Below are 13,797 nucleotides of genomic sequence, written 5' to 3' on the forward strand. Positions count from 1 at the left end.
AAGACTGATGTCAAGGAGCTTACTGCCTGTCTTTTCTTCTAGGAGTTTTATGGTTTTAGTCTTACGTTCAAGTCTTTAATCCATTTTGAGTTAATTTTTGTGTATGGTGTAAGAAAGTGGTCCGGTTTCATTGTTTTGCATGTGGCTGTCCAGTTTTCCCAAGACCATTTGTTGAGAAGACTTCTTTTCCCCATTGTATATTCTTGCTCCTTTGTTGTAAATTAATTGACCATATAGACATGGGTTTATTTCTGGGCTCTATTCTGTTCCATTGATCTATGTGCCTTTTTTATGCCAATACCATACTATTTATTATTTATTTATTTAAATTCAATTAGCCAACATATAGTACATCATTAGTTTCAGATGTAGTGTTCAATAATTTATCAGTTGTGTATAACACCCAGTGCTCATCACTATTTTAATTATTGTTGTGTTGTAATATTATTTGAAATAAGGGAGTATGATGCCTCTAGCTTTGTTCTTTCTCAAGATTGCCTTGGCTATTTGGGGTCTTTTGTCATACAAATTTTAGGGTTGTTTGTTCTATTTCTGCAGAAAATGCCATTGGAATTTTGATAGGGATTGCATTGGATTTGTAGATTGCTTTGGGTAGTATGGACATTTTAACAATATTAATTCTTCCAATCCATGAGCATGAATATATTTCCATTTATTTGTGTCTTCTTCAATTTCTTTCATTAATTCTTGTTTTCATTAATTTTGTGCCTTGTAATTTTCCCAACATATAGTAGGTCTTTCACTTCCTTGGTTAAATTTATTCGTAGAGGGGCGCCTGGGTGGCTCAGTTGGTTAAGCGACTGCCTTCGGCTCAGGACATGATCCTGGAGTCCCGGGATCGAGTCCCACATCAGGCTCCCTGCTCAGCAGGGAGTCTGCTTCTCCCTCTGACCCTCCTCCCTCTCATGCTGTCTGTCTCTCATTGTCTCTCTCGCAAATAAATAAAAAAAATCTTAAAAAAAAAAAAAAAAAATTTATTCGTAGATGTTTTATTCTTTGTGATGCAATTGTAAATGGGATTGTTTTCTTAATTTCTCTTTCTGATAGTTTGTTATTAGTTTAAAGAAATGCCCAGATTTTTATATATTGATATTTTATTCTGCAACTTTACTGAATTCATCTATTCTAACAGTTTGTGTGTGTGTGTGTGTGTGTGTGTGTAGTCTTTAGGCTTCTATATATAATATATCATCTACAAATAGTGACAGTTTTCCTTCTTCCTTTCTAATTTGGATGCCTTTTATTTCTTTTTCTTGCCTAATTTCTCTAAATCTGTATAAAATGGGTGAGAGTGGACATCCTTGCCTTGTTCCTGAGTTTTGTTTCACCGTATCATATTATCTATGGGCTTTTCATATATGGCCTTTATTATGTTGAGGTACATTCCCTTTATACTCACTTTGTTGAGAATTTTTATAATGAATGGATGTTGAATTTTATCAGATGCTTGTTCTGCATCTATTAAGATGATCATGTAATTTTTATCCTTTATTTTGTTAATGTGGTGTATTATACTGACTGATTTGAGAATGTCAAACCATCCTTGCATTCCTGGAATAAATCCCACTTGATTATGGTGTATGATCCTTTTAATGTATTGTTGAATTCAGTTTGATAATATTTTGTTAAGGATTTTTGCATCTATGTTCATCAGGGATATTGGCCTGTAATTTTCTTACTTTTTCTTATTTTTTTTTTTTTACTTTAAATTCAGTTAGCCATCATTCATTTTTGGTGTAGTGTTTTCAATGATTCATTAGTTGCACATAAGACCCAGTGGCCTGTAATTTTCTTTTTGAAGTAGAATATTCAAGTTAGACATTTACGTGAGAGTAATATTTTTGGAGTCCACAAGACTCTGACAACTGTGTAGCTAAGGGTGCTCCTGGGTAGGTAAGAGTCAGTAAAAATTTTCAAAGCAAACGATTTCATTTCTATAATGTTTTGCTGCCATCTTAGTTAAGATTCAAGGTCACATGTGATACAATACATTCTTTAGATACAACACATTCTTTGTATTTTTAATATACTAATTTTTAATTTAATTTAATTAACTAGTTTTAATAAACTGATTTTTCTCTTCCATGATACCTTGGGGAAATCCAACCTAGTCAGAGATTATAACTTTTTTTTTTAAATCATGGCTATATAATATTATAATATGTGGCTATAACATGCATCATTTAGCCATTTTTTAATTGATGGGCATTTGTTTATCTGCCCTTTTTTTACTAATACAGAAAGTACAGCAATAAAACCCCAATCTAAATGTCCTTACATACTAGTGATTTTATTTCTGTGGAATAAGTTACCTGGTGATTCAGAGATTCAAAGAGAAAACCCGTCCCATACAAAGTTTAACTTTGGAATTATAACCCAAAGAGACATAATTATCCCCTATTGGCTTTCTTGCAGCCTATAGCAACTGATTTAATTGATTTGGGTAAAGAAACATTTTTAAAATTAGTATTCTTAAAACCACTCTCTTGGCAGGTCCCTCATAGAAGAAATCTCTCCATTTACAATAGGAAAGAGAAAGATGTCAATAAATAACAGTTTCTAAACTATTCATTTCCTTGCAAGATTTTCTAAGTTACAGACCATCCATCTTATCCAAATTGGCATACACACAGATTCCCTAGATTCCCTTTTTCTTGTCAGGCAAGGAAGATTCAGCGTGAGAAAAACAAGACTTATAAAATGAGTATGTATTCAAAATGTATTCAAAGATGAGTATGTATTTCCTCATCTTTACTCCCTCCAGGTTAACCATTAAATAAACAATTGTTAAAGTAGAATCAGAGGGGGTGACGAACCATGAGAGACTATGGACTCCGGGAAACAAACTGAGGGTTTCAGAGGGGAGGGGGGTAGGGGGATGGGTTAGCCTGGTGGTGGGTATTAAGGAGGGCATGTGTTGCAATAAGCACTGGGTGTTATATGCAAACAATGAATCATGGAACACTATATAAAAACTAATGAAGTACTGTATGGTGACTAACATAACATAATCAAAAATAAAAATAAAAAAACTTAAAAAAAAGGGGCGCCTGGGTGGCTCAGTCGGTTAAGTGTCTGCCTTTGGCTCAGGTCATGATCCCAGGGTCCTGGGATTGAGCCCTGAATAGGGCTCCCTCCTCGGCGGGAAGCCTGCTTCTCCCTCTCCCACTCCCCCTGCTTGTGTTCCCTCTCTCACTGTCTCTCTCTCTGTCAAATAAATAAATAAATAAATAAATAAATAAATAAATAAAATTTAAACATAAAAATAAAATATCATGAGATTACTGTAGGCCAGATTTCTTTAGCATTATCTTTAAATAATCACTCATAGATATTTTCTTGCACTCTGATCTCCTTCTCTGTCCCAACCTGATTGTCACTCCCCACAGTGAAAAAGAACAGCTGAGAAGTTGTTTTTCTTAGAGACAGTCCCTAAGAATTCCTCATCTTTAATTCTGCTTTCTTTAGTTTATTATTATCTGGCACCGAACAAAGAAACTTCCCATTCCTATCAGTGGGTCTCAGCTGTTCTCAGCTTTTTCCTTCAATAATTTTAATTCCCTTATGGCTTACTAGGATATCAAACATCACTGTGTTAATAATTGCTGCAACCGTAATTTAAATGTATATGTTAACCTTAACTAAACCTCAAGTTTTTTTTAAAGATTTTATTTATTGAGAGAGAGAGCACACGAGCAGGGTGAGGGGCAGACAGGAGAGGGAGAAGCAGACCCCCCCTGAGCGCAGAGCCCAATGTGGGGATCGATCCTAGCACCCTGAGATCATGATCTGAGCCAAAGTCAGATGCTTAACTGACTGAGCCACCCAGATGCCCCTAAACCTCAAGTTTTAACACAATCTTTCATAAATATTTAGTGATGTCTTACAGGTGCCAAACAGATGTGTATTTGGAATTACAATTCCCTGCCAAAATTTACTTTTTAATAGAAAACTTACCATGTTTGCCTTAACTAACTTCAGACATAAGGAAGATGTGGAGAAAATGACATGTTGCTAATAAAATATACAAATCTGTTTTTTAAATTACATATATGTTTAGTCTATTTTTTCTTATAACTTTTTTGATCGTTAGTAGTGGTTCTGATATCAGATCTCAGGCTGTGATAGGCCAGTCAATTTAATATAAAGGGTCGTCTTTGTTTTCTGCATTTTGCCCCTCTGCTCCCATTCTATATAACCTGTTCTTGTTTTCATACATTATATGTTTCCCCCTGCAGACTGAATTAAAACTGTGATTCTAAAATTATAGCCTTGTGTCATGGAGTGGGGTTGTCGGAGCCATTTTTAACATGAATAATTAGGTAGAATTTTTCTCAAGCTCACTTGGGATATTCACCAAGTTAAGACCACACTCTGGGCCGTAAGACATACCTTACAAAATTTTAAAGAATAGAAATCATACAATATCTGCTCTCAGACCACAATTGAATTTTACTAGAAATCAATAAACTAAATAACTGGAAAATCTTAAAATATATGGAGATTCAACAACACACATCTAAATAACACATGGATTAAAGTAGAATCTTGAGAGAAATTTAAAGATATTTTGAACTAAATGAAAATTAAAGCACAACTTATCAAAATTTGAGGGATGCAGAGAAAGCAGTGCTAGGAGGGAAATTTATTTTATTTTATTTTAATATTATTATGTTATGGTAGTCACCATACAATACATCATTAGTTTTTGATGTGGTGATCCATGATCCATTGTTTTCGTATAACACCCAGTGCTCTATGCAGTACGTGCTCTCCTTAATACCCATCACGGTACCCCTTAATACCCGGGCTAACCAATGCCCCCTCCCCCCTCCCCTCTAAAACCCTGTTTGTTTCTCAGAGTCCATAGTCTCTCATTGTTCATCTCTCCCTCTGATTTTCCCCGCCTTCATTTTTCCCTTCCTTCTCTTAATGTCCTCCATGCTATTCTTTATGTTCCACAAATAAGTGAAACAATATGATAACTGACTTTCTCTGCTTGACTTATTTCACTTAGCATAATCTCCTCCAGTCCCATCCATGTTGATGTAAAAGTTGGGTATTCATCCTTTCTGATGGCTGAGTAATATTCCATTGTATATATGGACCACATCTTCTTTATCCATTCATCTGTTGAAGGGCATCTCGGCTCTTGCCACAGTTTGGCTATTGAGGACATTGCTGCTATGAACATTGGGGTGCATATGGCCCTTCTTTTCACTACATCTGTGTCTTTGGGGTAAATACCCAGGAGTGCAATTGCTGGGTCATAGGGTAGCTCTATTTTTAATTTTTTGAGGAACCTCCACACTGTTTTCCAAAGTGGCTGTACCAACTTGCATTTCCACCAACAGTGTAAGAGGGTTCCCCTTTCTCCACAACCTCTCCAACATTTGTTGCTTCTTTCCCTGTCCATTTTTGCCATTCTGACTGGTGTAAGGTGGTATATCTCAGTGTGGTTTTGATTTGAATTTCCCTGATGGCTAATGACCTACATGACAGGGAAGAGGCATGAAGCACGCGTATTTAAGGGAAGCCCATAAGAATAGCATCAATTCAGACGATCAGAGCCGGAAGGAGCCTTTAAATAGAAATTGGATCTAGGAGGGAAATTTAAAGCACTGAAGGGATATATTAGAAGAGAAGAAAGATCTAAAATCAACCATCTAAGCTCCTACCTTAGAAAACTAGAAAAAGAAGAGCAAATTAAATCCAAAGTCAGCAGAAGCAAAGAAATAATAAGAATTAGAGCAGAAATCAAATTGAAAACAGGAAACCAATAGAGAAAAAAAATGAAAACAAAGGCTGGTTCTTTGAAAAATTAAAATCGGTAAGCGTTTAGCCAGGCCAACTAAGAAGAAAACAGAGAGGATACAAATTACTAATATCAGACATGGAAGAGTGGACATCACCCAGGTCCTATGGGCATTAAAAGGATAATAAAGGAATACTGTGGACAAACTCTAAGCCTAGATGAAATGGACCAATTCCATGAAAAGCCTAATTTGCCAAAATTTACACAAGAAGAAATTGACAATCTGTTAAGGAAATTGAATCAATAACTAATAACCTTCCAAAACAGAAAGATAGAACTCATTCAATTGTGAGGAAAAGCAGTGGAGACACAAGAAATCCTCCAAAGGTTAAATATACTCTCACAGAGCTAAGTCTCAGAGGTGGTGAGGAGAGTAACCAGCTGTGTAAGTATTTATCTGTATCCACTACTGCCCTCAAAGTGCCTTCTTTTCTCTTACTATCTAAAAGGTCAGTAACACTCCAGGAAACAAACTAAGGGTTGTGGAAAGAGAGGTGGGTGGGGGGATGGGGTAACTGGGTGATGGGCATTAAGGAGGGCACGTGATGTGATGAGCTCTGGGTGTTATACACAACTAATGAATCATTGAACACTACACTAAAAAAAAGGGGGGGTCAGTAAGAATGTAGGGTCATTCTCAGTGGGTCACCTGAATTGATAGTCTTTTATTTATTTATTTGTTTATTTATTTATTTATTTATTTATTTATTTAAAAGATTTTATTTATTTGACACAGACAGTGAGAGAGCACAAGTAGGGGGAGCAGCAAGCAGAGGGAGAGGGAGAGGGAGAAGCAGACTCCCCGCCAAGCAGGGAGCCCGATGCGGGACTCGATCCCAGGACCCTGGGATCATGACCTGAGCCGAAGGCAGACACTTAACACCTGAGCCACCCAGGTGCCCCCTGAATTGATATTCTTGACTAGTTTCTATTAAAAGAGGAGAGAAAAAGAAAATATAAATTGAGGGTTTTTTTCCTCTTAATTCATTATTAGCTATTACTAACTAGCTAACTATTAAATTTAAAGGAATTCTTTGGTATTTACAACACCTATAACGTTTTTATTGTCAAATTCATTCATTGAGGATGCTAGAATGATTGACTTTCTCCAACTCTAAAGCAGGATCACTAAGAAGATGAAATAAATTATCAGCTTTCCTTCTTGAAATGAAGTCTTTTAGTGCTCTTTTGCAGTGCATATTTTCCCCATCAAATAAGTTCATTTTTGAATTTGACTTAACACAATTTCTCATCTTTGATACTAAGATAGAACTTAAATGTTGAGAGAAGGAAAGGAAATGACAAAGTGTTTTGGTATGCACCACTGGCTAAAGGAAGTTCAGGTTACTGTTGTTAAGTATGGAATTTTTCCATAGAGCCTGAAACTAAGTGAAATGACCTTTTTTCCCCTTCCTGTATTGCTTTAACATTGTAAAGCCACTGGTCAAAAGGAAACTCTAATCTCTTAAATATTTGAGAGGGGTCATGTCATAAATGATGTACAAATTTCTAGTGAAACAGCTTTGTAAAAAACTGGGTTTTGACTAGCAAGCCACCATCATGTCCTCAAGCCAGCATGTCAGCCCCAAAAGATAGAACATATTAAACTGTATCTTTATGGATGTATACTGAGTGTTTCTGATGATACCAAACAAAACTGTAAGCATTATGATGAACTCTAGCTGGATGCCACACTTCTCATGCATAAGCTATTTATTTTATCTGCCTCCTGTAGTGTGTTCCTTCACTTCATCTTTAGGTGATAAAATATTAATGTAATAACTGGAAGCTTGGCTTTAAAAGCCATCACTAAGTGTGTGTGTGTGTTTATTTTTTTGGTTGGGGGAAAGGGCAAGGGGAGAGAGAGAGAGAATCTTAAGCAGGCTCCATGCCCAGCACAGAGTCTGATGTGGGGCTTGATCTCACAGCCTGAGATCATGACATGAGCTGAAATCAAGAGTTGAACACTTAACTGACTGAGCCATCCACGCGCCCCACTAGCATTTTTTTTAAAGTACCGAGAGGAGTACGTATGGATGTGACATACACTGTTACCCTGCAGTCGTTGCAGTGCCCCAGAACCTAATGCCACCCAGTCATCAGTGTGGCATTTTCTTTTTTCTTTTTTAAGTTGGGGATAATGGGGGATTACCTGTAAGATTTTATGCAAGAAAAAAATACACTATTTTATTTTAAAAATTAAAAAGACTCAATCCACAAGAGATTCCTGTGACCTTTGCTTTTCTCATCAGCAGGTGATCCCCTAAGTGTAGCCCTGCCTTTTATACAGCTTTTCAACTTTGTGGCAAAATTGCCATCACCAGTTTCTTTCCCATGAACAACAACACATATACATGCCCTTTTAGTTCTGAGAGTGAGAATGACTCACCGTGTGATCTATTCATTATGTGCTTATTGAGTAACTCCTATTTGCTGGAAACAAAGTGCTCATCCTTGTAGATAATACATTCCAGTGTGGACAGACAGACAAACACAAATAGAAAAGGAAGAATGATTATGTTTGAGGATAGTATTCATGTATGAAAAGAATCCTGTTTTACTGCTTTCTTTTCTGGATGCTGTAGAGAATTAATGTGCTGCCAAGTGTTAGAAAAGTACATGTTGGGGCATCTGGGTGGCTCAGTCATGAGTCCTGGGTCCCGGGATCGAGTCCTGCATCAGGCTTCCTGCTCAGTGGGGAGCCTCCTCCCTCTGCCTGCTTCACCCCCTGCGTGTGCTCCCCCCACCCTTTATCTGTCTGTCAAATAAGTAAAATCTTTAAAGAAAAAAAAGAAAAGAAAAGTACGTGTTATTACATCAACCCTGCTGAATCCAGTGTCTGCAGGGAGGATACTTCTTACCAGGATATGAAGATTTGCTGTCTGCTTATAAGCTGAGCGATAATAACTAAGTGACAGACCATTTCCACCCAAATGTGCCTGTCTTCAACTCTCCTGGTGCTTCTAATTCCCTAAACATTATTTTTCCAGTAAAATGACACAAGCGAAAGTCAGTGTTCATTGAGTTTTGGTTTTTGATGATTTGCCTTAAAAGATACCTAAAGGTGCCAGGGAACTTGGCTGTTCCTCTCTCCACCTCCTCCCTCCCTCCATTTTTTTTTTTTCTGTCTTTGGAGTTGAATTCTGTCACAGTGTTTCACATTCTGATCTATACAGTGGCCTTTGCTAATTGTGAAATATCTTTTTTTTAAAAGAAACTAATATCAGACATTTTTTTTTTAAAGAAACTGATATGGCATACAGTGACTTAGAAGAGTTTATTATTCTCACGAAGATAAATAGCTTATTAGAGAGAGACCATATAATGCCTCTGTGTTGACCCTTCTCTGTACTGCGTTTAACACTATCTCCTAACACAAATTAAAATATTGCCATACCCACATGCCAGAGAAGAAAGCAAAAGTTATTATCAGGACAAAAAGCATTTGTTCGCTTGAATCGTATTCTTTCCAGTTTAAGAATACCCCCTTCTATTTTGTCCTTGGGATCTCCAGGCAACCCATGATAAACCCATGATAATACTTATATGGTTTTACTGGGCCTTTTGAACAGGGCCACCATGTTTGATATTTCCAGGTTCTGTTGCAAAGCCCTGATTTTGAGGCATACAGATAGCCTGAATTATGTGGATCCTCCTTATATTCCTGATATAACCAAAGAAGAGCCACTTTCTTTCTTAGAAGTAGTAACATGAATTTTCCTGTAGTTCATTGAAGTTTCATTTCATGACCTAAGGGCAAAATCTTGAAATCTCTGAACAAAAACATTCACTTGTGCACATGTCTAAATTCTCTTTATCATTATAGGAACCAAGAGTCAACACATTATGGAGAGTAATCAAGAAGTGGGATTAGGCTACATTTCTCCCAAAGAGCTTTCTTCCCGGCAGACCTGGCAACAAGGTGCAGGCGGGTTAACCAGGTGTCAAGATTCCATGAAAAATTTTCAAGGGAATATTTCTCAATTTCAAAAACAAGGTGATTTCCCCTGCCAGCTTTGGGCAGGAGTACCAATTCATATTTCTGAAGATGAGAACTGTATATTGACTCATATAGAGGATGTTTCCAATTGCCTAAAAAGTCAAGAATTTCCATCTTGGAGAGCCCAGCATTCTTGGAGGAAAATGTATCTGACAGAGTCACATAATTATCAGTGTAGATGTCAGCAAATTTTGATGAAAAATAATTTCTGTAAGTGTGACAGCACCAGTTGGATATCACATCATAATGATAATGTAGGAATACACAGAACAGAAAAAAACTACAGCTGCCATGACTGTGGAGGGAACATCATGAAGGTTTCATTGCTTAATCAAGACTTAATTCAAACAGGGCAAAAGCCCTACCCCTGTAATGAGTACAGAAGAGCCTTCAGTGATGACTCCAGATCAGAAGTTTATCAGCAGTTACACTTAGAAGGGAAGACCCATTCCTACAGTCCATGTAGAAAGGGCTGTAGTTATAGTTCAGCTCTTCATATTCATCAAAGTGTTCATAGAGGAAATGGTTGTGTTTTTGAGAGTTCACATCTGCAATCCCATCAGAGAGAATGTAAAGAGGAGAAGCCGTGTAAATGTGGATATGATGAGAACTTCAGTCAGTGCTCCTCTCTTAACACTTGTGAACTTACTCACACAGGGGAGACGTCCTATAGATGCAATATTTATGAGAAAGACTTCAGTCATAGCTTAGACCTTAATAGTATTTTTAGGGTCTGTACTGTAGAGAAACCCTATGAATATGAGGAGAATGGGAATGTCTTTAATCAGAGTTCTTGTCTTCAAGTCCACCAGAAAATCCACACTGAAGAGAAACTATATACAGATGTGGAATATGAGAAGGGTTTTATTTGTAGCTCAAGTCTTAACATCCAGCGTAGAGTTCACATGGAAGAGATTCCTTATAATTCCGAGGAATGTGGTAATGACTTCAGTCTGGCCTCACATTTTCAGGACCTTCAGATAGTCCACACTAGGGAACAACCATATAAACATTATGCATGTGGTAACAGCTTCAGCCAAAATTCATATCTTCAAGGTCATCAGAAAATTCATATTGGAGAGAAAGCTTACAAGGACTGTGGGAATGGCTTCAACTGGAGTTCAAAACTTAAAGATCGTCAGAGAGTCCACACTGGAGAGAAGCCATACAAATGCAATGCATGTGGTAAAGGCTTCAGTCATATGTCAGTACTTAATGTTCATCAGAGAGTCCACACAGGAGAGAAACCTTATAAATGTGAGGAGTGTGACAAGGGATTCAGTCGGAGTTCATACCTTCAAGCCCATCAGAGAGTCCACACTGGAGAAAAACCATACAAATGTGAAGAGTGTGGGAAGGGCTTCAGTCGCAATTCATACCTTCAAGGACATCAGAGAGTTCACACTGGAGAGAAACCATACAAATGTGAGGAGTGTGGGAAGGGCTTCAGTCGGAGTTCACACCTTCAAGGCCATCAAAGGGTCCACACTGGCGAAAAACCATTCAAATGTGAGGAGTGTGGGAAGGGCTTCAGTTGGAGCTTTAATCTCCAAATTCATCAGAGAGTTCACACAGGAGAGAAACCCTATAAATGTGGAGAATGTGGTAAGGGCTTCAGTAAGGCCTCAACTCTTCTGGCCCATCAGAGAGTCCACACAGGAGAGAAGCCATACCAATGTGATGAGTGTGGTAAGAGCTTCAGTCAGAGATCATACCTTCAAAGCCATCAGAGTGTCCACACTGGAGAGAGACCATATATATGTGAGGTATGTGGGAAGGGCTTCAGTCAGAGAGCATATCTTCAAGGTCATCAGAGAGTCCACACTAGAGTGAAACCATACAAATGTGAGATGTGTGGGAAGGGCTTTAGTCAGAGTTCACGCCTTGAAGCACATCGGAGGGTCCACACTGGAGGGAAACCATACAAATGTGAGGTATGCACAAAGGGCTTCAGTGAGAGTTCACGCCTTCAAGCACATCAGAGGGTCCACACAGAAGGGAGGCCCTATAAATGTGAACAGTGTGGTAAGGGTTTCAGTGGGTTTTCAAGTCTTCAAGCTCATCACAGAGTCCACACTGGGGAAAAACCATACAAATGTGAGGTGTGTGGAAAGGGTTTCAGTCAGAGATCAAACCTTCAGGCTCATCAGAGAGTCCACACAGGAGAGAAACCATACAAATGTGATGCATGTGGTAAGGGTTTCCGTTGGAGCTCAGGTCTACTTATTCATCAGAGAGTCCATAGTGGTGATAAATTCTATAAAAGTGAAGAGTATGGTAAGGATTATCCTTCATCAGAGAATCCATACAGAAATGAAATTCTATAAAACAGTTCTATTTGTTTTGAAGTCCTCAAATAGGAACTGAAATTTTCCATTCACTAGAGTTATTATAGTAGAAAAAATTTCTTTAGTGAAAATATAATGTTTCTATGCAACCTCAACATTCACAATAGTCAGACCACACAGCAGAGACATCTAACAAGAGAGTTTCCATAAGGGATTTTGTCACCACTTTAACAGGCATTGCACATGACTTTAACTATCATTGTACTAGGGCTTATAAAAGATAAGAGTAATAAAAGTACAATATGAGTGTGCCTAAATCCATGACCAGTCTAATGTAAGCTTAGTGAGGGAAGGGGCTTCATTCATTGCTGAGTTTACCAAACCATGACATTGCATAACTCAGTGTAGGTGCTCAGTACTTTTTGCCTAATGACTAAAAATGTATAAAAGTATCATATTTAAAAAATTTATTAAGCTCATTCCCCCCCCCCAAAAAAACATTTAAAAATGTATTTGGAGGAGGAATCCTGCAAGTAACCTTAATATAAGCACTTCAAGTGGGAAAATATTCCTTGAAATGTAGGATGTCAAGCAATATTGCAGTCTGAAATGACATGAATTTGGCTGTAACCCTGTGGGGATTGGTTCCCATTTGCTTCCCATTTGTCCTGTCTTAAAGAGGATGAGCTGAATTCTTACCATTTGATCTCTTTCTATACAGTATACCATCAGTTTAAGTTTAGCACTGTGTGTGTGTGTATGTGTGTGTGTGTGTGTGTACACATATGTGCACTTTAAATGACAGTACAAACTGATAAACAATGTTTTTGGTTACACTGCATTTTACATAATTGACTTTTTACTCCTACCCTGTGTGTTAAGGCAGAGTTTTACTGTAATATTTGCAAAGTGTCAGAAATGGTTACTAATGAAAAATACTTTCTTAATAAATGTCAAAATTACAATACTTTGGTTCTTTAGTCTCCATATTGACGTCAAAGTTCTTTGGATCTGACTAATTTCTAAAAGTTATAGCCTTTGTCCAATTCAAACCTCCTTAGGCAGAATCTGTGATGCTTTTGGAGGGCTTTAATTTTATCAAGTTCTCCATCCCTATCCTTCTCCCACTCACACAAATAAAGGAAAAATCTTAAATTTTTCTAAACATCTTATCAAATGTATTGGTTATTAAGATAGGCTTGTCTTTTACTTGCTAGTCTCTATCTTCCAAAAACAATGCATCCTGTTGGTGGGATTGAAAAATACACAAGTTTGTTAGAGAAGAGTCATACTATGTATGTACATGTATATGTAGTGTATGTATACTATATATAGTATGTATAGTACTTCCAGGTGAGTATGCACATTTTACATACATACATATGTATGGAAATACTATCTATATCTGTATCTATGCGGGGCTCAATCCCAGGACCCTGGGATCATGACCTGAGCCGAAGGCAGATGCTTAATGACTGAGCCACCCAGGTGCCCCCATTTAGGGTGCTTTTAGTTGTAAGTAACAAGAAATGTAACTTAGAGTTGCTTAAACCAAACATATTTCTCAGTTCATATAAATGAAAAGATACAGGTAGGGTAAGACTTGGGTCTGAGTTAGCCAAGGAGACTTTGTATTGCTTTTCTTGAATTCTTTCACTTCTGTCGTTTTGTGT

General features: G+C 37.6%; 1 protein-coding gene across 6 annotated transcripts in view; it reads left to right on the top strand.

Moving 5' to 3' along the window:
• ZNF112 (zinc finger protein 112) overlaps window positions 1-13,538 on the top strand; it is a 41,074-nt gene extending 27,536 nt beyond the window's left edge. For all 6 annotated transcript variants that reach the window (XM_032388097.1, XM_032388094.1, XM_032388098.1 and 3 more), the window contains one exon: window positions 9,663-13,538. In XM_032388097.1, the coding sequence (XP_032243988.1) occupies window positions 9,663-12,163 (2,501 nt within the window). In that variant the 3' untranslated portion in view covers window positions 12,164-13,538. The remainder of the gene's footprint in view (window positions 1-9,662) is intronic.
• The last annotated feature ends 259 nt before the right edge of the window (window positions 13,539-13,797 follow it).

This window comes from Phoca vitulina, unplaced genomic scaffold (genome assembly GCF_004348235.1).
Source record: "Phoca vitulina isolate PV1807 unplaced genomic scaffold, GSC_HSeal_1.0 scaffold52, whole genome shotgun sequence".
Taxonomy (NCBI): Eukaryota; Metazoa; Chordata; class Mammalia; order Carnivora; family Phocidae; genus Phoca; species Phoca vitulina.